Source organism: Phlebotomus papatasi, chromosome 2, assembly GCF_024763615.1.
Source record: "Phlebotomus papatasi isolate M1 chromosome 2, Ppap_2.1, whole genome shotgun sequence".
Classification (NCBI taxonomy): domain Eukaryota; kingdom Metazoa; phylum Arthropoda; class Insecta; order Diptera; family Psychodidae; genus Phlebotomus; species Phlebotomus papatasi.
The window spans coordinates 85,034,569-85,058,964 of NC_077223.1; the positions used below are offsets into that span (position 1 = coordinate 85,034,569).

Below are 24,396 nucleotides of genomic sequence, written 5' to 3' on the forward strand. Positions count from 1 at the left end.
ATATACAAGTCAATAAATGAGAAGAAAAAAAGATTTAGATAGAAAACACTCATGTATAGAAAATAAAAAGAAAATGATAACAGGAAAACAATGTTTTTTTAAATGTTTTTTAAAGTTTCGTTTTGATTTTTTTTTTTGAGGATAGATACCCCCGATTGCCGGATTATATCTCAGCGAAACAGCATTTCTTCAGGACAGTTTTCAATGAATGTAAGTATGATGATCAAGTGAAACTATTTTCCAAAATTTATGCATTAGTTGCTGATTGTTTCCAGAAAATACTTTTTTAATCCTTCATAATCGGATTCCATCATCCATTTTAGGATTTTCTGGGAGATTTTCTTTCCTGTAAAGAAATTGTTCCGGATAGGAACATGCCTTTTCTTCAATATATGAGAAATTGCATGTAACCCTTCTTTTCTAGGTTCTAGAATCACAAATGCAAAAATGGCCTAAAATGGGAAATTTTGATGACTCACATTTCGTGTGATTTCTCACAGTTAAATTGATTTTCAGATACACCAATAGATGAAGGGTTAATCTCGGTTGATATTTACGTAATATTTTTTGCATCGGAGGAAAATTATTTTCCGAGTGGCAAAAAAATCCTACACTGCGTATTGGTTCAACCACTGAAAGTGTTATCGTTATGGTTCGCCAACTCATCAGGTAACTCTAGCAGCTTAAAATCACAACATAACCTCAAAGAGGAAAACAAAGGAAAAGGAAGATGAAGAAAAGAGAGCTGATAAATTTTTAGGGTTGTCATATTTGGAGTTTTTACATTTCAGTCGATTTTTCGACATAAATTTGCAAGAAAAACAGTGCTTCAGAAAAATTAGAAGAAAACTGTTTTAGATACCTTCTTTTAGTGAAATAATGGTTTCCGTGGATTCGTGGAACTTGAATCTAATAATCGGTAAATAATTTTTAATTGTGAGTAAGAGTTATTCCAGGAAAAAATGCAATGACGAACCTTAATAACCCATCGTGCGAATCTTGCCTCCACAGGCAAGGTTCGCACATATCATCATACTTTTTTCATTTTCCTGTCCAGGAAAAAGAATAGATTTTACGGCAGTGAACGAGGCACGCATAGAAAGTTAAAAGACCACAGATTCTTGTGGTATAGTGCAATTGATTGTCCATTTTACTGTTCAGCCAGAAAAAAATCTTGAATATTGACTTCCAAAAAGCGTGCGAACCATCCCTCACTTCCCCTAACAATCGCATACAGAATTTCTTTACAACTACTAAATTGCATATTTTTAGGCATAGATAGATAGATTGTATAGGGAGCATGGTACGATCTTTGGGCTGCAGACACCTAGGCTCTATTTCAGCCCCTTATGTCTACCCAACAAACCTTACTCCAATTCTTTTAAAACCTGGTTGAACTGCAGAAAATCCTGAGCTGTCGCTCTTTTGATATCCTCCAGCGTCAGCACTTCATTCTTAAATTTTAATTCTCTGGCTTGAGAATTTGGAACAAAAACATAAAATGTGTTCTACTGTTTCCAGACTCTCTCCACAGCCCCTACAAGTTGAGATAACGTCACACCTAACTTTGCAAGATGTGAATTTAGCCAGTGTCCTGTGTAAATCCCTATAATTACCCTCAAGTTCCCCCTGTTAAGATTTAACAGGAGTTGAGATCTATTTAAATCTAATTACGGATTTCGCGAAACTACAGCCTTTTACATTATTCCAAAGTGCTGTATGCTCTATTCCTGTAATAAAGTGCGTATCATTACCATAAGGTCACTTTGCAGAACTCAAAATTTTTTCGAACCATATGAGCGCAAAACCTTTATTTTGGATCCGAGCTCAGAATATTAAAATCTTGGCGTGACCACTTAACCTCTTGAACTCCTGACTTCAATCCAATTGAGAATATTTAGAGGATTCTTGTTTGCCATATTTTCTCCGATATTTGCCAATACATTTACGTTTTGCATAAAAATTATCTCGAATAATAACATTACAAAAGAATTTATTGATATTATCGTAGTTTTACGATCAAAAACGTATAAAATTGATATTTTCTCAATTCAAATTTAAGAAAAATGTTTCACTGTCAAAAAATTATCATAAATGGGATCCAATCAAAGTATTTTGTGGAAAAAAAATTAAATAAAAAAATATATATATAGAAGAAAATGTGATAATTGGTCAGTGACCTTATGGTTTTGATACACTGGAAAACCATAAAAATCAGCATTTCTTCAATGGAAATATGGGAGAGCCGTTGCAGTGTGAAAAAATTACAATAATCTATTATCAATTAATTCAATTCAAAGTATTTTGCAGAAAAAATTTAAATAAAACGAATACAGAAAAAAATTTTAAGTTCTGCAAAGTGACCTTATGATAATGATACGCACTTTATATTGGAAGTAATCTTTCCGTAATTCTTTTTCAACTCCGAAGACTGGTTGAAGGCCTATAGAGCCTATCCTTTAGGGATAGTTTTTTATCATAAATATCCGTAGTTTATATCATTCATATGCAAGATCATTATTTTTCCACACTATCAAATTATAACTATTTGATATCGTTAGACCAATCCTTATAGTGTAAAAAAAGCCATATGAATCCTTTATCATGTTCAATTCAAGATTAAATGCACTTTTAATCCGAATTTCAGATAGAAATTACCATCAATAGAATTGTACTAAAGTCAATTATCACTTTCTAAAGGATTCATCCTTCAAATCAATATATTTCAGGATATATTTGAGAAATTCATTTTTATATGAGAATTCATCCAGTGAGTGACTGACCTGCGTCATTGGGTGAGGAAGAAAATCAAGAAAAATGCAATTCTGCATATCAGGCATATGTATATTCAAAGGGACTAAACAATTTATTGTAAACGACAATGCTCAATAGTGGGAGACCACAATTTTGTATAAAAATCCATCATTTTTGTAAATGAATTTAGATATCGCATTACCAGGGAACTAAGCGTTTCTTTTCGGCATTTAATTGTCTTTGTCTCTTCTGCTATTTCTCAGGACCACTTTGGCCAAGTCCAGCGGCACTCCAGTGCCTTCCACTTCTGCGGCCAAAGAGTCTGGCTTTGTCTTTAGCGGCATCTAAAGTGCCTTTCTCTCAGCAGCCAGACACTCGGCTCCGTTGCCTGGACTTAGCGGCTTTACATAAAGCCTAAGGACCTAAAGTGGCACCAACTTCTGGCTTTGTTCGTCGGCATTAGGATTGCCTACTTTCAGCAGCCAGAAGAGGCTCCGCTCTCTACCACTGCGGCTTTAAATTTTAACTGAAAAAAAGCTTCTTAGCTTTGCAAAAATCGCACGAGTTTACTTATCCATGAATTTTTATTCGGCACGAGACTTACAACACGTTGATGATTTTTTCTTTTGATTATTCTCCTTAACAGAGGCCTTTACAAATTTTTCCATTGCAAAATCCAATTGTATGGCTTTTCTTTTCCACCAAATTATCGCCTTGTCTAATTTTAGCAAGTTTCGTGCTCTTTTCATTAACACAATTCTTTTCCTCGTGAATCAGAGTGATCGATAATTTCAGCTGATGCCTCGATTATACAGAAAAACAGACGAATTTGTTTTAAAATTACTCTTCCTTTTAATACAATTTTAACACTGCCTGTACATAATACTTTTTGCGAACATTTACATTTTAACAAATTAACAGTCTTTAAGAAAACATTACACACTAATTTCAAACGTAAAAACAAATTATGCTAAAAAAGGGGGAAGTGGGGAGTTTTTGAGGAGGGAATTTGATGTTCTAGAGAAGACCACTGAGGGCTTCTGAGAGTGGTATATTATTGGATGTCTCTAGGTTCTCAATAGCTGGGATCACGTTGCTGACCACGGGGATTTTTGTGAGATCGTCTTCATCCAGGTATGTGTTGAGCTCATCGAAAGTCACATTTTGCGTGTTGACAACGAACATTGATGATTCACTCTTTGTGATGTTGACGATGGTGCCGGTGATTGGGAGGGTTTCGAGGATATCCTCTGGATGATCCACGTCAATAGCTCCCACATTCACTGGAGCAATTCCCGTGAGAACCTGACCACTGACGTTAGTTTGGATGGGCAGAGGAATCTCACCGAGATCAATGTGTGTGTCATTCTTGTGGGCATTGAAGAAGGTCAAATCCACACGTTCATTGCTGCAAAAAGAGATTTTTATGTTAGTTTAAGTTAACTTTCAAGTGCGATCGCGTGCGATCTTCAGGTGATCTTGGCATGATCTTGACGGAGATCGCGGATGTTTTGGATACTTACATCAGTTCGGTCTCATTGGTTGCGGTATTTGTCTCATTTTCAGGTACATCAGTAAGGATTCCAATTTCATAGACTACAGCTCTGATCACATAGAGATCCTTGATCGTGCCATTTTCCGTTGTATTCTGCTCAGCCACCAACTCGGACAGTGCTAGTTCGGATTGAGGAATAGGTTCACTGTTGCCAATGGTCTCCTCGGCGGGAATAGCTAGTGATCCTCCCGTGAGATCAATCACAGGCAATCCACTGATAATGCACAAACACCCACAGATGATCGTACAGAAAATTGCAACTTTGCTAATGATCTCCATGATCGTGAATCAAGTGAATTTATTTGGCTCGAAAAGCGTATCTGTTGGGATATTGACTATTGTCTTGCCGTTCGATCTCTGACTATTTATGAGACTCAGCCACACCATTTTATACCCAAAGTCATTCAGCATGGGGTGTCTAATTAATTTTTGGCGTCAACCGATCACCAAGAAGTTGATCCACACTCCTGGAGAGTGAGCGAGAAATTACATGAATCAGCGTCATGGTGAAAAAAGTGTGGCGATCGCACTGGAGCTGGTTAAATTGTGTGAATAGATTGTGTCGTCAGTTGATGATCAACATTTTCACACACGAAAGACATTGGTAAATATTGTCAAATGTCCCACAGGCATAGCAATTTCCCCCTAAATCACTCTATTTTCATCTTAAGTCAATTGATGAAATAAATAGTGAGGCATTTTTAGCAAATGTACGCGATCGAGAGGGGTTAGCATATATCACATCAACAATTAACACGATCTTCTTGATCAAACATCCTCGATCATCTCATTCATATACTTTGATCTGCTGGGCTCTTTTCTCTCTCTCTAAATCCACAAAACTTTTCTCCAAAAATACGCACGATCCCAGGAAAAAATGATCACATGAAGTGCTGCACTTTTCTCTTAAAAAATCCATACGATCACGTGAAGAAGATCACTGAAAAAAAGAAATTAATCACAAAAAGAACAATTAAAAATATAATGATCGTGATAAAAATTGATTGTTACAAAAGATCAACCCAGAGATCGCTCTGATCTAGCTGTAGGAAGTACCTCCATCAACTCCAGATCACTTCTGAAAGTGATCTTCGGAAGCGATTACACCATGAAGATAATGCCTTCCTCAAAATTTCCATTCTACCCCTCTCCTTTTTCTATGCCATACTTTTTTATTGAGATTTTGCCATACCACAACGTCAGCAAATAAATAAAATTTCCAAAAAAAAAAAATCTTTTTGTCAACCCTTTTAACAAATAATTCACCAAAAAAAACGTGATCATGATCGGTGACATCGCGATATATGTGCTAAAAAACGACATTTTTCTCAGTGGAAAAATTTCTCATTTGCACCCCGGGAGTATAAATATAGGTATTGAATGGAAAAATTACAAACGACAATTTACGCAAAGATCAATTAGAACGATCAGTTTTTTTTTGTGTGAAGAAGTTCAACACAAAAAAAATTGTCAATTGCCACTGAAACAGACTCATGGTGTGTTCATGGAATAGAAAATTGCGATGTCGAGAAATACAATTCACGTCATTTTACATAAACTTGACTGGATTTCAAAAAAAAAATTAATTTCATAAGTTAGGTCCATAAGATTGTGATAATTGGTGAAAATTTCTCAGAGCTACACTCCAGGGTAGCACCGTCACTAACTCAGGTGACAAATGAGGTAGAACGTGCTTCTGAGTTGTTCTTTGATGTAGAAATGTTGATTAGGATAATACGTTTATAGTCCAATAAAAAATAATTAAATTAGCACAATATTAGGTTATTATTAAATGCTTAAAATAAAAGGAATTCATTCCTAAAAAAGAATTCTTTTAATATTTAAAAGTGTGACGCAATTTAAAATGTTTTTTTTAAGTATTATTTTTTAAAGAGAAATTAGCAAATAAAAATATTTTTGATCAATTAAGTAATTAATGCACACAATTTGGGAAATTAAAAATATATACAAAAGAAAAAGGATTTGTTTTCTATTTTGTAAAATTTGTTTTAACTGTGTTATATTTGATTATATTCCAATATTTAAACGTCGTGACTACGATCTTGTATCCCCTTTAAAATTGCAAGAAATAAATGAGAATTAAAAAAATAAAATTTGATCAATAAATTTTGATCAGTAAAAACACAAATAATTGGTTTAATGCCCAACGCACAATAATTTTTGTTTGTAAACATGTTTTCAAATTTTCTTATGAGAATGAAAGAGAAAACTAGATGTGGATCTCACTCACTCTTACTGAAATGTCAAAAACATGTTTACTAAACAAAAGTTATTGTGCATTGGGCCTAATTTATAATAAATTAAAATCTAAGATGTCTTCAAGTAAAAAACATACCACTGTATTTTCATTTTGCTAAAATATTCAAAAAAAATTCTTTGCTTCAGGATGTCAAGTATACGAGTTTAACTCTTTTATTAACAAAAAGTATTTGGATTTCTAACTATTTATGAAATACAAAAAGATTTATTAAAATCTGGTCCCAATGGGTGAGTTTTTAAAATTTTTAAATTGCAAATTTCAGAAAATAGAATTTTAATGTTGTATATATACTTTTAACTTCTCAAGAGTTTAAATAATATATATATATAATGAAAAAGAATTTGGAAAAAAGCTTAGATGCTTGAACCCTTTAAGGACCAATGGCTCAGCGGTGACTCTAAAACAACTTTTTTTTAACTTCTAAATGAGCCAGAAAAATGGTTTTTGGATCTTAGGTGACCCACTAGTCCTTGAAAAGTTACACAGAGTGCTTTATTCTTCAGGGAACTTTACTTTTCCACAACTTTCACAGTGAAGCTTAAGGGGTTACGTGGGTCAAGAAGACTAAAAAACATATTACTATATTTTCTCTAAATTTTTTTCAACATAATAAACAAATTTATTTAATTGAAGATCTTAGACATATAAAAATAGAACATTTAAACTATATTTTTTACAATTTTTATTTAAAAAAAATAGAGTAAAATATGCTGTTTTTCTGTCTTTTTGATCTACATAACCCCTTATGGCCTCTACACATTGGGAGAAATTTTTGTCAAAAATTGCTTTTTGAAGGAAATTCCCTGCAGCGTTGTAGGGGGAAACGTCAAATTTCTGTCAAAAACGCAATTTTTGACGAAAATTGCTCCCAATGTGTAGACGCCTTTAAGCGAAACGGAAGCATATATCTATGTACAGTAGAGTCTCGCTATAGTCCATATTTGGTTTCAAATTTGACACTTGGGTCGCACTATAGTCCATGTCAATTTTTAAAATTATCAACGATTTTTAGTATTGAAATTGCTCGACGGCTTCCACTTTCTTTGCGATTGTGGTACTTGTCTTTGCTCTCTTAATTGTGGATCACAATTATCACAACTACTTAATAAAGTTTGCCAAAAATATTAAAATAATTATGACAACATTGCATGTCGCATACTAAAAAACATAACCTAACTTAAAATCAGTGTTTTGAAATCAACGGTCGATAAATTGTGGACTATAGAGCGATGGCCTATAGCGAGACTCTACTGTATATCTTTCATTTAGAACTGGAAGCATTTTTTTTTAAAGTGTTTAATATGAAATATCTATATAAAAGAAGTTTCCATCATTTTGTTCTGGAGAAGATCAACTAATACGATGGTAGATGTTAGTATTGCTTTCTTAGTAAGAATTTAATAAGGCTTAAAATATGATAACGCTTCAGTGAATTAAAATTATCATTTAGAGAATGAAATAATTTTTCGGCTAGTAGTAGCGAGTAGCCGTGATTCAACAAATAAAAATACGGTAAAAGAAAAGGTATGTAACATGACTAAGAGGATCATGTAATATTTTGTCAAAAGAACATTGTTTCTCATTTTGACAAAACTTTTGTAAATATTTTATATTGAAAAATAAACTAATTGACAAACTTTGAACAGAAAATAACAAATTTTTTATTTCAAAGTAGAATTATTTAGATTAGTAAAAATTGTTAAGAGCAATTTAGTGCATAAAGGTCATTTCTGCTACAAAACTACCTAAAATTTTTCAATTTCAATAGTTTTCACAATTTTATTAAAATATTATTCCTATTTTATCGCTAAATATTACTCTTCTAGAGGATTTGCATGAAATATCGACCAGCTTGCAATTTCGTCTACTTCCTTGGTTTCTCAAAATGCCATATACTTTTAAATTTTTTTTCACTATCTAAAAGTTAAACAATGGAAAAGAACATAGTATTGCCTCTGTGAACGAGAGGATGTGGAAAAGTTCTTAGAAGAATTCAGGAAGGACAAGGAATAACGATAATCAAGGTGGCCGAAATATTAGCCATAGCTATGTCTATATTTTCATTTATTTTAAAATATATAAGAATGATTTCAGAAAAACTAACACGATAAACTACTTACAAAGTACAAAACAACACTTCTTGAAAAGAAGTAAGAAAAAAATTAAAATTGTATTAGGGTAAATGTCCTAATTCAAAACCATTTGCAGACGCTTTAACTTTGACAGAAGATTCAACACATTAAGTTCATATTTTTTTCTGAGAGAATTACATAAATTTGCTCCTTGACTCTTCTAGAATGTTACTGTTTAGTGAAAATTTTTTAGATATAATTTGAAAACTTCTTAAATACAAGAAAAATACGCGAGCGTAAAATGCTTCTATTGGAAATAAATTAATCCAAATGGAGACAAGGGAAAGTTTCTAATTGGAGACAAACAGTGTAAGTGAAACCGCGACGAAAGGCTTCTAAAACCTTGTTGAGTTGCTCCTGAGTGCAAGATTTGTTCTTATTCCTAGTATTTTCTCCTTTCCCATCTAAAACAAAAAGAAAATCTCTCCAAAAAAAATCATATTTCCGGGGTTTCCTATTGAAGCATTTGCAGACACTTCAGAAAAACCCTTTTTGATCACGAAATAGGTAATTATTTCATTTGAAAACTTCACGTACCGTTAACAATAAAGATTAGCGCATTTAATTTAACTAAAATTAGCCAGAAATATGTCATAAATGTTAAACAAAACGAATAAAAAAGTCACCTTATTGTGTTTTTTTATTGGAAAACATGGTCGATAGATGAAAAATTCGATGGTGAAAAGAAGGTACACTTTTAATTTGCTGAGAAATCAATAAATTAATTTTTTTTTTAATTTGAATGGATTTTCGTCTTATTTGGAGCATAATTAACTAAATAATGAAACTGTGGTATAGAAAATATAAAAATGTAGTAATTTAGTATTGTATTTATCATGAAAACAGTTATGTTTCCATTTGGAGTAGCGAAAAACTTCCATTTGGAGCAGGTTTTGAATTAGCTTAATTTATCCTAATTTCAAATTTAAGACTGAATAAATTAGGTACAGTTCTCTCTTATGTATAGTTGTTACACAAAATATGCACGAATTGACGGAAAATTTGTGTTTTTTTTTTTTCGAAATTTAAAGTAAAAATATAAAGTATAAATTTAAAGTAAAAATCAACTGAGGATTTTGAATATTGACAAATATGATTTTAAATTAACAAAATAACAATCGTTTTATCATGAAGTTTCTCAAAATCGGACAAAAATCTTGCCATTTTTTGATAATTTGTAGAAAATTTCCTAATTTCTTATTGGAAAAATATTTCACTTACCGCACAAATCATATAAAATCTTCTAAAATAAAAAGTCCTAATAAATTTCTATCTTATCTAACTTATGCTCCAAAAGTTTAAAAACTGCAGCTTTTTTAAAATTTATTCTCTTGATTATATTCATCTGGGATCTAGTCTAGATTTTCTTTTCATTCCTGAATTTATATTCCTACCTTTTTTAATATAATCTGTTTTAGTTTCCTTCTATTTAAATTTTTTTTATTATTCATCTTTACTTTTCTAATAATCTGCATGGCAAATAATTAAGTAATTAAAAAGGCTTAGGAGATTCACCTTCATGAAGGTCATAATCACTTATCACTTAATTCACTAAAATGTTTATTGGCATTGCATTTCGATTAGTCATACTTGAAGTTAATGTTTTGTTAAACAATAAAACTTTATATTGTTTTAACTTAAGCAGTGAGAAATATGTCGTCATCCTATCTTGAAATATCGGGAGCATGGTAAGGAACCTCCACGCGTATTTAGGGCTAATACTTAGAACTAAATCGGTGCTCCTGGACAATCCTTTGGGATTGACTAATCCTTCCACCACGAGGCTTTTTCGACTCGATTAATATAATAATCTTGAAATATCGACCCACTACCCCCTAATTAATTCTATTAGAGAAAAACTTTAAAAACTTGAAGCACTATAGCTGATATCTCAATAAGTCGCAGTTATTTGAATTATTGTTTATTTGGTAACATTTAAAGTATTACATAGATTACATACAGGTTGAAGCAACATGGTCGAGTGTTGTAAGATAGTTTTTATCAATCCTCAGGTGTTTTAATTACTCAGAATTCCTGAGATGATAGCATCTCACAAAAAATTACATAGAATATTCTTTCTAAAAAAGATCGCGTGTGATCGTCAAAGTTCTTGTGATCACCTAGCTTATGATCAGAACAGCTCAAGAAGTGCGAGTTTGAACCAGTTTTTTGAGCAAATGAGGCACAAATCAAATTTTCACCCCTATGAGCAAGGATCGTGCGCTAAGAGATTTCTGGAGCTAAATTGAGTGTCTTGTTAATTGTCTTGAACGACGGTAAAACGCGTGTCTCCCCCAGAAAACTACAGACATTGATCTCTTTCTCGCCAGAAAATTGCCTCTCTGGAGACAGAGATTTGAGTGATCTTGGGGTATTGTAGTAACAAATTATCACTGATCGCGTCAGAGAGATCACTGTATTCGGGCAAATCTATTTCTTCGCTAAAAAAAATCTTGCAATTTGTGTATGTCGTTGAGAGTATAAATTGCCGGAACATCTACTTGTGTGGCTTCAGTCGAGCATCTTCTGAACAACAAGATCGAGAATGAGGATCTTTCTGGTGAGTTTTTGTAAAATGATCTTGTTGAATCTGGCGATCTAAATGAGGTTTTTTCGATAGGTGTTTATTTGTGCTTTTGGCATAAGTCACGTAGACGCCTCGCCTGTTGTCTTTCCGGATGTTGACAACAATGGATACTTTGCCGTTGAGCAAGTGATCGTTAATCCAGATGGCATTGTAGCTGGTGAACCTGAGCCTGAAGAGACGGACTCAATGGATGGAGTAGAAAATGCAGAAGTAACAGATGGAATAGATAAGTTGCAGAAGGAAGAGAAGGTGCCTGAGAGTGAAGAAGAGGAGGCTAAACCACCTGTTAATGATCTTCCGATCTTGGCACCGATTGCTTTCATCCTGAGGCCTACACCTTCAACGGAAAGTCCTAAAGTTCTCAGTGAGGTTTCAGATGGACCAGATGCAGAAAAGAAAGAAGAGGCTGAAGTAGAACCTTCAAGTTCTTCTTCAACGGCTCCCGTTACTTCAAGCCCTACAAGTTCTTCATCAACTGAAGTTGCATCAACAGCAGCAACATCTTCCTCAGTGAAACCTAGTACAAAAGCTCCCTGCAAGGCCAATGACTCTTCAGAATCAGATTCCGAATCCGATGAGGATGCTCCTTGCAAAGAACCAGCAAAACCTGTAATTACCGAAGATGAAGAAGAAGACTTGAAGGAAAAAGCAGCAGAAGTTGAAGCTGAACCTGTTATCTTAACGCCCAGTGTTAAAAAGTAAATCAACTCAAATCTCCAATGTGATGTAACATCATTTTCATCTCTTAAATTATATCTAAATGCTGTGTAAATATATTATTATTTGGAAATATATAAGTTTAATAGTGTATAAGTGAGTAAAAAACTGCCAATTAAACTTTTTAGCACTTCACCGAAGCGACAATATACACGCTGTGTAAATCACGTTGAAATTTCCGATAAGAAATTGCTCAATTTGGACGTAAATAGTAAAATAAAAAAAACTTCTTAAAAGTAAACGCACATCAGTAAAATCTCCCCATGATAAATCTTCTTTTGATTAGGCCATTGAGAAATGTGTTATCATGAGTATGAGTCACTTTTATCACCCCCGTGAAAATTCACCGCTTATCAGCCCCCAAGTGGTCCTTAACTACCACAATTTATAGCCATTTGGACTCACTTTGTTCCGAACCATCGAAAAAATTAGTCTGCCTTGTCTCGTGAATTTTTGGACAATTATTGGTTGGACAATTGGTTTTCTTAACTCTGTTCCGGTTCATTGAGTGAAAAGTCTTAAATCCTTAAAATGGGTTGTTGTGGTTCTTGTGGCACGAGAATAGCCTTCCTTTGTATAGCCATTTGGTCAATTGTAAGTAAAATTCTCGTGATATTTTGATTCATTGATAAAGAGTTGTTTTTGGAAAAACCGAAAGAAGTTGTTTCACAAAAATCTCGCTAATTAATCTCGTTAAAGGTTTAAACTCTTTGTGTCACAATTTGGATTTATTTGCAATATTGACTTACAAAATTTGTGGAATTAGGTTTTTTTCAGAATTATGATAAATTCCTTTCTTAAATATTTGTGTATTAACCAAATCTCAATAAGGTATTCGAATACGGAAAAGTTCTTCGGTGACACATCAAAATTAATCATTTTTCGGGTCAACATGTTTAGCATCTAACTAAATTGCAATAAAAGGTGTTTATCGTTGTGATTTATTTCATAAAAGCAAACATACTGAGTAGAACTTTACTAAACAAATCTTCTAAATTGTGATAATAACTTCTTGGAGGTTCAATGTTCTAAAAACAAAGTTAGTTCTCAAATTCTTAGATAAATTCTTTGCGCTGTGGATCTTCAATGGTAAAATTTTAAAAGGTTCTGAAAATGGCAAACTATAATCATTTTGATATTAGGAGAATCTGTAAATGAAAAGCAAGTATACAAGTATGGCAAGTATGCAAGTATAGTGTCTTGGGACTTTTTTTTTTTTTGAAAAAGCTCACTTTGCGGTAGACATAATTACTCAGAGTATACATTCATTTGAAGTCAGTTAGATAAGTTGAACTCGTACTTGGACGAAGGATTAAAAAAAAAACAGTTTTAATATTTGGGAAAACTTTATTAAAAAATAATCATTTTTGCTATTTTTACTATTCGAACTTAAAGAGAGAGCAGTTATATAATCGTCTGCTTTTAGTAAATAAATAGTACTTTGTAATAAAATAAATAAATAAAATAAATAAATAGTACTTAGTAATATTTATTCAATCACAAAAATAGAGTTCATCCCTCTTTCAATTGTGATAAAGAGAAAAAGAAAAACAAGTAAAGAAATAGCAACAAAAAAGAAAGAAATAAAAAAGAAAAATAAAAGAAGGATTTACAATAAGAAAAGGTTAATGAAAATTAAACAAGAAAAAAAAAGATCTAATGAGTGTTTCCTTAAGATTCAGCCTGAAAAAAGATTGTTTTCAACTTGTTATCGTACTGGAGTTTAAATGGTGAAAGATATCGACTTCCGGTCTTCGATTAGCCCCAATAAAAAACAATATCTCCAGATGTTTTTTTTTTCCTTTTACCCCTCAGCCCGCACTATTCCCTCTAAAACCATGTCTTATTGGTTTTTCTCAAAATTGGCCCAAGCTTTTCCAATGATATTCGGACTTTCGGATATGTTTTAGAGGTAGTCCAGACGAATATTTAGTCCAAACATACCTATGACCGGAAAATTCGTCATTTTGAATTAATGAAGGTCACAGGTCAATCACTTTGGAGGGCTCACTTTTTAAAAGATTTGGTTAAAATTAGATTTTTTAGACAGGTATTGAAATTTGGAACCCGGCTGCATTGGTCTTTATCGGTGATGAATAGTTTAAGTACCGATTTTTTGATTTTAAATGTTTTTGTGGTTTATGAATCAATCTGACTTCTAGTAGACCAGTAAGCACCAAAAGATATTGTGAAAAACTAATTCACGGAGAATAATAATAATAAAAATCCTTCGCCCAAGTATGAGTTAAACTCATCTACTAACAATAAAAATATTGTTTTTGACTTCTTATAAACCTACTCTAAGAGTGATCGTGATTACCGCTAATTGAGCTTTTTCAAAAAAGGACCTTGAAAAGCAGGTCCTAAAGGCTGATTTTTTAAAATGTTTAAATGAAAATTTTAGAAAAGTTTAAACGTACTTTTATATGACTAAGAGGTTATTCTGAATAAATTTTTTAATGAAAGAAATATTTAAAGAAAGTAGGGTCGAAGGAATACCTCTTCGACAGGGAATCCCTATTGGCACTTATATCAAAATCTTGAAATTTATTTAAAGTATTTAATAAAATGTAAATAATATGACGTTTTTTTCTTAGTCTACGTTTTCTGATAAGGATAGGTGTTCAAATTTCGTATTCCAATAGGTACAGAGTATGGTGTTAATAAGTCCTGACACAACTTCTGACAGTGTCAATAGGTGTTCCGTTCACCCTACGCTGTTTTTTAGTCTTCGTAACCCACATAACCCCTTATTGATTTTTATTTTCGAATTGACATTGAGACAAGTTAATAAAAAAAATACTTAAGAAACACAACTACTTATCTTTCCTTTTTTAAACAGATCTTCTTTTAATAATTCAGGAGGGAGCAATTATCTTCTAGCAGATCTATAATAAAAAAAATAAGTTAAGATGCCTCTTAAAGCACAATTTAATTGTAAAAAATAATATTAATAAACAAATTTAATACTATTGTTTTAACTGATTTTTATAATTGAATTTTCGGTCTGTTGGATTAAAAACATTTGAAAGTAGAACGTAAGATTTATTACTTTTATTTTTTACATAGAAAATTGAAAAAAATGTAGGGCAGTAATTTGTGTGTAATTGGCAAAAGAAACGCAAATTTTGGCAATAATTTTTGAAAATAATTGAAAGTAATTTAACTATAAATGAAATTAAATAATATTATTGAAAATTAAGAAAAATATCAATTAGAAATTAACAAAGCTTGTATTCTATCAATATTCTTAACAACATTTTTTACAAAGTTGATTATTAATTTTTTTTTTGAAATAAAATAGTAAAACGTTATTAGAATAGTTTTGCTTGGTATATTAGCGAGTCAATTTTGGAAATAGCTTAAAAAAAATTTGTTTAATTTTTTACAAACATTTTCCTAATAACTATATCACTTTATTTGTTATTCGTTCCTATACTCAACTAGTAAGAGTCTTGATAACCTTGATTTGAGATTTTAATCCAATATGAACGTAAACTTAAACAGTTTTCAGACCGAAGGTTTATCCCGGTAGCAGCCAAAATCCCGAAAGCCAAAATCCCGAAAGCCAAAATCCCGAACACCAAAATCCTGAAAAGGCCAAAATCGCGAAAGATAAAATCCCGTCCCGAAAGCCGAAATCCCGAAGTTTCAAAATCGAGAAAGGGATAAAATTATACGGAGGAAAATGTTTAGAATAATTTCCCAAGACACAGAAGATTTCCCTTTGCCTCCAGCAAGCGAGGGATTTTGGATTTCGGGATTTTGGCGTTCGGGATTTTTTCTTTCGGGATTTTGGCTTTCGGGGTTTTGACCGGGACCCGGCTTAGGATTATGGCTTAACTTCTCTAATTTCTTATTAAGTCAAGATATTTGAAAAAGATGTTAAATTAGAAATAGATATTAAGGATAAATGACCCACTCGGCTAAACTCGGTTAAACCTCCTGTCTGAAACTTGTATTATTTTATTATATTTATTTATTAACTTATTTATTTATTCAAATCATGTCCCTAAATAATACATTTTTCTAATATTTTTGATGAAACTCTTATTAATTCTCTCTTTCAGGTCCAAAGTATCGCTTATATAACGGGCTCAGTTCTTGGGATACTAGCTTTCAATTGTGAGATAGATATTAGTTGGACTCAGATTAAGTACTTCATTTACCTCCTTTACTTCAGACGTAAGAAGAAGTAACTATTAACATTAAGGAAACCCTTTTGATTTTTTTTCAATTTGTATTTCAGATTCCAAATGTGACCAAGAATACATTGATTGGAATGCTTTGGGTATTTATCCTACCCCAGAGACTGAAATTGCTCTGCCCATAGTCACAGAAGCTGCGGAAAGAACACAAATTATTCTGCTTACTTATCTTATCTCAAGCGTCCTGTGGATTGTGGCATCAATAATGATTATCGGTGAGTGATGAGTTTATCTCAGTTAAAACCGATCTGAAGTCTGAGCCGGTTAGATTTTAAGCACCGAGAGACATATGGTTATGGTTTTATTGATTGATAAACTTTTTTATTTGTTTTTGTAGTGGGTGTATTTTTTCCATGCTCGGGGCGATCGACACTTAGGTTCTTCAGCTATCCATGGGTCATTGTTTGCTTCCTAATCCTAATCCAGGATGCAGTTGCTACATACTACCATGTTGTGGATATCATAGACACGAAGGTAAAGATGCCGTGAAACATTGTAATTCATTCAAAATTGATTGATTTATTTATGTTTATTGCAGGATGTTATGTCTTTGATCAACTTCTTGGAAATCCCCTACAGCACAGATTACTATTTCTACTTCAGTGCAATTCCTAAGCACATCTTGTTTATCCCTGGCCTTATGATGTCCCTTCTATCCAGTCGAGGAATCATTGTCTGGTTTATCAATCTCTCTACTCTGTTCTACATGTCCATGGCAATTAGAAGGCTTTCCAAGGAAACTCATACTCCACAAATCGTTGGTAATCAGCAAGTGCAGCCAGTAAATCCTACAATTGTTACTACAACACAACAGCAGCAGGTCTATCCTGTCCAGAATCCTGTGGTTCAGCCGATACAGCACCAAAACCTGCAACAACAAAGCGTGTATCCTTCCTTGATGAATGTCGAGGCAGGTCCTTCAAAATCAGCATATTAATCAAAATTAATATTCAAAATCTAAAAATCATTTGTAAATAATTCATTGAAATCATTGCACAATACCTGAATGTATCACCAGTATTATCATTTGAAGATAAATTTATGTTCGTTATTATTTTAAGTAAATTTTTATAACTGAAACTGATCTTGAGATTTTAAATCCAACTATCATTTCTAGTCCGAAATAAATATAGAAATATTTACAAAAGTTATGACTTTCAATGAAGTTTTTCTACAAGAGGATCTTATTTACTTATTTAGTATCTCACATTGATTTTACGTGCTGTGAAAGGTTAGTAAATTGTTAGGGGGAAGTGAGGTATCTTTGAATTGGGGAACCTTTGAAATTGAGCTGTTTTCTTCTATTTGTAAATCTAAGTGCGCCTTACCATGTTATAATTGAGCTCCAAAAACCAATTCTGATAGTTACTAAATTGCACTATGATAAACTCTAGTTCAATTTAAGAATGGGAGAAAAAAAGCGCTATTTTAAACCAATCCCAATTCAATGGTATCCCATTTCCCCTACGTTATAAATTATAGTTTTAGTTCTTTTCTTGCTTTTTCGGTTACTTAACATTAAACCTACCAAGACCGGTCAGTAACCGGTGTGAAAACTTTTTAAAATTAACACATATATTTAAACGGTACAATATCATTATCAATCTTTATGATTTTTTTTTAAATATAGGGGAAACTGGGGCACCCCCAAACACGGGGTAGCACCAAACACTGCGATTTATTAATCAGATATTCGACTTGAGAGGATAAGACATAAAAATTTATAGGTATTATAGGGATGCTTATCCATTGAAGAATTGATCGAGATAGTCCAAGTAGTTTAGAAATAAAAAATAGTGTTTAGTTTAGTGCTACCGCATATTTGGTGGTGCCCAGTTTCCCCTACATGTAATATATTTTTCAGTGTTGAAATTTTAATTTTTATTCTTTTCCAAGAAAAATTTGTTGAGTATCCTGCCTAGCGTGGTCTATCATTTAACCGAGCACACTAGGAAAAACCGCCAAAAACGGTTGGAATGATTAGTGTTAATACTTTTTCTTAAAGACATGTTTTTTTGGATTAAAAGCCCTACTGTATTTGGAAAAAAACTTACAGAATATTTTTAAAGAGATTTTTATTGAAAAGTTTTTCTTTTTAATTTCTTATACTATAAATTATGAAGAATATTATTTTAAAATCTGAAATTAATCAGAATAAGAACTCTGAGAGATCAAGCTTTTGGTAATTCACGTTATTTGGTTTGGCTGGTTAATTTTTGAAGGATAATTAAAAAGTGAATAAACAGATTAATTAAATTATTATATATTATTCTTATGTCAAAGGATTTTACAAGACAGAAAGTAAAGTATTAGTAAATATTTCTAAAAATTTCTGCATCTTATATAGAATCTCTGTTTAAAAAAAAATGCATTTTTTGAAAAATTCCTTATTAATTTCGAATAACAATAATCGTCTGCTAAAAGAAAATATTTGGTTTTTTGATTTTGAATTAATTTATAATGAGTTATGATGAACTGACCACCACAAACATTATTTAACCAAAGAGGTTTTCTAAATTATGTTTTGAAAGCTGCATTATTTTAGCCTTTGAAACCAAATTAATTTTTAAAATAAATTTTGTAAATAGTCTCAGATGCAAAAAATAATAATAAAATATTTATATCATGCATTAGAAATTTTTTTATAATGTCTAAAAAGAAGCTTAAAAAGTTTGCTTGAACGATTCGTAAAAGTATCTACAGAACAAGTATTATACTAAACTTTTGTTTCCTAAAATATATTTCTTGTTAGAATAAGAATTTAAGTAGAAAATGTAGGGGGAGGTGGGGCTACTTTGAGATGTGGGGCTAAAAAACTTAAGTTTGAAATATCTCGAAGAATTTATTATTAAAGAAAAAAACATATTTCTTCTGCTCCAATAATTTTTATACGACTTTTTCGCCTATTTCTAAATGAATCTGGTCCTTATGTTTATTTAATTTAGATCGACAATTATTTAGTCTAAATTACATCGTGTTAAAACCCAGGTTCCATTAGGAATATGCGAAAAATACGTATAAAAATGTAGCTCCGTCGTTCAAAGTAGCCCCATCTCCCCCTAATCAAGAAAATTGAAGCCTGAAAAGTGAAAAGTGAAGCCTTAAAGTTTATATGCATTTTTTTTAATCTGGCTAAACGTCGAATGTAAAATTCTTTTATATTTTTAAACTGAGAATTTTAAAGTTTTTCACAATCATTTGATTTATCCTGCTTGAATTAGGAAGTTACATTTATCTGGTTTTTCGAGATTTTCTTTGAAGGACAAGGAAAAGACCAAGCTTCATGAAATCTTTGGTATATGTTTATATATATTTCTAGTGCTTAAATTAGTTTTTTTCGAAAAAAAATATTACCAAACGGTAGACTAATGGGTATACTTCACTGGAGTACCCATAAAGGAAGAAAAAAAATCTAAAAATGTTTTCAATTTTCATAAATGTGTTTTATAATAAAACCAAAAAAAAAACGTGAGAAATTGTAAAAACGGAACTTTTTTCAAGTTCTTTTTTAAATATCTTTTGGGCGATAATAACTTTTAACATGCTCAAAAACTGTTAGTTTTTTTTTCAAAAATCGTGCAGGGTCAACTGGAAGGAAATGTAATTCCGATGAAAATAAACTTTTATTTATTTTATTCGGTTAATAAGATTTTACAATCCTAAGAAATTGTAGAAGTTAAAAGTGGAGAAAATACTCTTAAAAGTTTTGGATGTTCGCCTAAATGTTTGCAAATCTGTTTGACACTCCTTTGCATTACTTAATATAATATTTTCGGTTTACTTCGTATTGGCTTATTAAATTTTTATGGTATATTTTTAGATAGTTTATTTATCTATTTAAGCAAAAAGTAAGAGCTCTTTTGACCTTCTAAATCAGGATACCACTTATAAAGTGGTTTTTAGCATCAATTCGACTTTGCAGAATATAAGTCGAATAAGTCGATTTTTTAGAAAATTCGTTTTTCTCGCTTTTCAGATACTCCTTGACAACCTCTACTCTCCCTGTGAATATTATTCCGGCAAGTTCATTATTCTCTTATGATTAGTTAATCATCCTAGATTATTTCCAAAGTTATAGGGCAGAGGCGTGCAAGAACCGTTGAAACTGAATAAACGTCAAATGAAACATGTACATTGAGAAAAAAATGGGGGTGCGATTAACTTTTTTCCTTCATAATTTTAACACTTTTCAGGTGTAAAAATATATCAACATTTTTTAATGTTAATTTTACATCTTTTGAGGGAAAAATTAAAATGAAAAAAAGGGTAACTTTAACCCCTAATACACCTAAAAAGGGTAATATTTACACCGATTTCGGATCAATACTGCAGGGTAAAATTAACATTTCCGGAATGTTATTTTAACTATTTCGGATTTCTCTCAGTGTACGTCAATGGTCAAAACGCTACCTGAACAAACTTATTTTGACGTTTATTCGGTTTCAACGGTTTTTGCACACCCCTAGGGGTTTCCAATTTTAAAAGTCCTATGCTTAGCATGTAAAATTTGAGCTTGAAATCGCTCTCTGTAAAGTTGACCATTCGCGACTTATTCGTTTTATATTCGGAGCTGTCGTATTGTTTTAAATGGTTTAGGTTATATTTATATTCTTTCTAGTCTAGAAAGAAATCAATCTTTTTGTATATAACAAAATTTTAAAAATAAACATTTTTAATTCTTATATTTTCATTTTTTTAATAAGATATCTGAAATAGATATAAGTCAAATAAATCATAACTTATACTTGCACACATAGCATCTTTTTATTACTTCGCTCCCTTCGCTCTAGCTTAGTTAGCTTTCACTCTAGCCTAGAGCAGCAACCAAAAGTAATAAGTTAAATGAAAGCAAATCATTTAAATATTTAGTGGACTTTAATTATCAAAAATGGCTCATTCAACACTAAAAAATAACTAATTAATTTGTTTATCAAAATTTTATTTTAATATGAAGCACTTATTACACTTTTTTCAATCAGATTATAAAATAAATATTTTTTTCTCTTCTAATTCATACTTAGACTTTTTACAGAAGTCTATTATATTACTTTTTCTTTGAAGTTTCTATTGCATTTTGCAATTTATTTAAAAAAAAATTTAAAAAAATATTTTTTAGGCTTTTAATTCTTCGAATAAAACAACATTAACGGTTTTGCAATACAAAAAGACGAGGAATCCGTAATAATGTTTATTTTTCTACGCGTCGTAAATTCGTAGATGTCGCTGCTTCTGGCTGTGCGTCATTTGTAATTCCCAGAATCACCGCCATTCATCCTCCGCGGATATTGTTTAAAGAGGCATTCCTTGTGCCATTCTACAGGTGCAAAAAAGTGTTTTGGGGCGCTACACTGGTGCTAGTTTTACCTGTTTCACTATCCAGACTATCCGTAGAGAGTCCAGTCAGTGTTCTAAGTGGGCATTTTTGGGTCCAATACCGTCAGTGCCAAAGTGACATGATTTGTGGATTGCTAGGACACTAGCGCCCCTCTGGATCTTTCTGAACCTGCAAGAATTTTCTGCAGGAGACTTTACGGACTCCTGCCTATGAGCGATGCAATAATTGGATCACGGATCATTACACATTAACATAAAGGAGGATTTGAGCAATTATTGGTAATGTCTGAGTCATTAATTGCGGGTGCGCCCTCCAATTAAATTGTTCACCTGTTGGACGCATAGCAACAGTGTTATTTGGCCAGAAGCCTTTTTACATCACTGGGATCTGGGAAAACTAAAAAGGAGTGATAAATTTTAAGGGGAAAACTTAAGTTTGATATATTTTGAACAGTTTATTGTTAAAGAAAAAAAAAACATATTTCTTCTGCTCCAATAATCCGTGAGACTCCATTTCTTGACATAGCTCGGATTTGATACGAAAGTTGGTACTACTGAGGGAGGCTTGGAATCCGGGGTGATTGGTATATCCGGTATATCTTAATGACTTCCGGATATTCCTTGGACCAGAAAAACTGAGATTGTAAAGAATCACAAACTGAAAACTTGTCAAAATTAACTTTTTGACGATCTTCAGCAGAGAAGTTAACAAATTCTTTTTCAGAAACTTCAATAGTGAATCTTTTCCTAGATACTGCTGCGATATGCGAGAGTACAAGCTAGTGGTGCTGGGAAGTGGGGGTGTTGGGAAGAGTGCCCTCACAGTGCAGTTTGTCCAAGGGATCTTCGTGGAGAAGTATGATCCGACAATTGAGGATAGCTACAGAAAGCAGGTGGAAGTGGATGCACAGCAGTGCATGCTGGAGATCTTGGATACGGCCGGAACGGAACAATTCACTGCCATGAGGGACTTGTACATGAAGAACGGTCAAGGATTCGTTCTTGTGTATTCCATTACAGCCCAGTCCACCTTCAATGATCTGCAAGATCTTAGGGAGCAGATCCTGAGAGTTAAGGTGAGCTTTTGGGTTCGGGCTTTCGTGAAGCCGTCTTGGACTTAAGTGATCAAGATGGTGAATCACAAAGTAGCGTTCCTAAAAAGGGTAATTTGAACACGGGGATCCAGGGGAAGTTATAATAATAATAATAATAATAATTCATTTATTCAACTCTACATTTCCCACCTATACCGTGCATCCGCCGCCGTCTCAGCGTTGGTGACCTGTCTCCGAAACCAAACGGCGGAAATGCTTCTTCTTAGGCTGTATAGTCTTTTGTCGTTATAACGATCTTTTCTTTGCATACAATATGTGTTCTGGCTGAGAAAGACTTGCGCTTGTACGCCCAAGCTTCCATCACGTTGAGAAACTTGGCAAAGAAGAAGACTTATCTTAAAACGCTTGAGATAAGACACTGCTCTTTGAGATAGCTCCTTCAGCGACATAGCGCTTTTAGTAATTTGACTTTCCAGCCTCAGATATTGGGTATACGCCACCTGTCTTAGTAAAATAGTTGCCTTTTAAGGGTAACTCAGGGAAAATTCAATACGATCTGGCCGTGGTGCCCCTCTAGAGTCACAAGAATCCTTAAGGAGAACTTATAATAATGTAAGCCTTTATGGGGCCTGCCTAAATCATATTAAAAACTTGGGAAACTGGGGAAGAACTGAAGTTTCCACCTTTATTTCAACTTCTTTAGAGTGAATTGTCCACGGTGACTGATGTTCACTCACTGAAGTACTAATAGTAATTGCCATGAGCAATAAGAGCACCATATAACAACCTTCAGCACCTGCCTTGCGATGGAAAGGATTGGGCGTGTAAAAGGCATAAAGGATTTCGATTGGTGGGATACAACCTTTGATAGGGTTGACATATGTCGAATAGGCCGTACGCTCTACAACAACCTTAGTATTAATAACCTCCAGTGATCTCCGGTGGAACTTTGTTTCACCTCAAGAAGAAAAACAAATTAATCCGCTAATCAATGTATAGTCTCACTATCCGGAAGAAAAATAAAAATATTTTCATTTTTAAGGACACCGATGACGTGCCGATGGTTCTTGTTGGGAATAAATGTGATTTGGAGGATGAAAGAGTTGTCGGAAAGGAATTGGGTAAAGGTCTTGCCAGCCAATTCAATTGTGCATTTATGGAGACATCAGCCAAAGCTAAAGTTAATGTAAACGAGGTTTGTATTCATTATTATTGTAAATCAAACTTTTGACATTTAAATTCAACATTTTCCTTGCAGATATTTTACGATTTAGTACGACAAATTAACAAAAAGTCGCCAGAAAAGAAGCAGAAGCAAAAGAAGAAGTCCTTCTGTGTTCTACTATAAATTATTTTTAGGCACAAAAAAAATATGAGCACAAAACGTGAACCAGTTTTAGAAATCCATTCCTTGTTCTTCTTGAAGAAAGGGACGGCCCCAAAAAGAAAAAAAAAAACTCCGATTTACACTACTTTTTCAAATAAAAGGATTATATTCCAGTATGACTTCGAAGTTAATTCGAGAGGTAGACAGAGGTTTAACTATTAAAATTTTAAATGTTGCCCGATTAGAATTAAATAACTCATTTTTTCCTTTTGTTTTCCAACTTTAAAAAATAATCATAAATATATACGTATATTTCCAATATTTGTCGATGATCCTTGATCCAATAAAAGCAATGGAGATATTAAAAATTGTAGAATCCCTTCCTTTCACTTCAATTCTCTTTATTTCTTCTCTTCACTCTTTTACAACCTTCTTCTTCTTACGCC

The 24,396-nt window shown here is 32.7% G+C and overlaps 4 protein-coding genes across 5 annotated transcripts; 3 read left to right on the top strand and 1 right to left on the bottom strand.

Moving 5' to 3' along the window:
- Nucleotides 1–3,582: 3,582 nt before the first annotated feature.
- LOC129804813 (uncharacterized) lies at nt 3,583–5,397 on the bottom strand. The gene is made up of 2 exons (XM_055852437.1): nt 4,278–5,397; nt 3,583–4,162 (listed from the first exon to the last, which is right to left on the bottom strand). Exons 1-2 carry the CDS (start codon nt 4,586–4,588, stop codon nt 3,772–3,774), a joined length of 702 nt encoding a protein of 233 aa, XP_055708412.1. The 5' UTR covers nt 4,589–5,397; the 3' UTR covers nt 3,583–3,771.
- Nucleotides 5,398–10,401: 5,004 nt separating this feature from the next.
- LOC129804814 (uncharacterized) lies at nt 10,402–12,119 on the top strand. The gene is made up of 2 exons (XM_055852438.1): nt 10,402–11,282; nt 11,343–12,119. Exons 1-2 carry the CDS (start codon nt 11,268–11,270, stop codon nt 12,009–12,011), a joined length of 684 nt encoding a protein of 227 aa, XP_055708413.1. The 5' UTR covers nt 10,402–11,267; the 3' UTR covers nt 12,012–12,119.
- Nucleotides 12,120–12,439: 320 nt separating this feature from the next.
- Nucleotides 12,440–17,381, top strand: LOC129804815 (uncharacterized). Its single transcript, XM_055852439.1, has 5 exons — nt 12,440–12,620; nt 16,097–16,211; nt 16,276–16,449; nt 16,572–16,708; nt 16,773–17,381. Exons 1-5 carry the CDS (start codon nt 12,558–12,560, stop codon nt 17,169–17,171), a joined length of 888 nt encoding a protein of 295 aa, XP_055708414.1. The 5' UTR covers nt 12,440–12,557; the 3' UTR covers nt 17,172–17,381.
- Nucleotides 17,382–21,476: 4,095 nt separating this feature from the next.
- LOC129804816 (ras-related protein Rap1-like) lies at nt 21,477–24,262 on the top strand. Of its 2 annotated transcripts, none has more exons than XM_055852440.1 (4): nt 21,477–21,847; nt 22,320–22,644; nt 23,666–23,818; nt 23,882–24,262. In XM_055852440.1, exons 2-4 carry the CDS (start codon nt 22,333–22,335, stop codon nt 23,969–23,971), a joined length of 555 nt encoding a protein of 184 aa, XP_055708415.1. In that variant the 5' UTR covers nt 21,477–21,847; nt 22,320–22,332; the 3' UTR covers nt 23,972–24,262. The 2 variants fall into 2 exon arrangements, with proteins under 2 accessions (XP_055708415.1, XP_055708416.1); XM_055852441.1 differs by having other exon boundaries at nt 21,482–21,847; nt 22,293–22,644.
- Nucleotides 24,263–24,396: the final 134 nt, after the last annotated feature.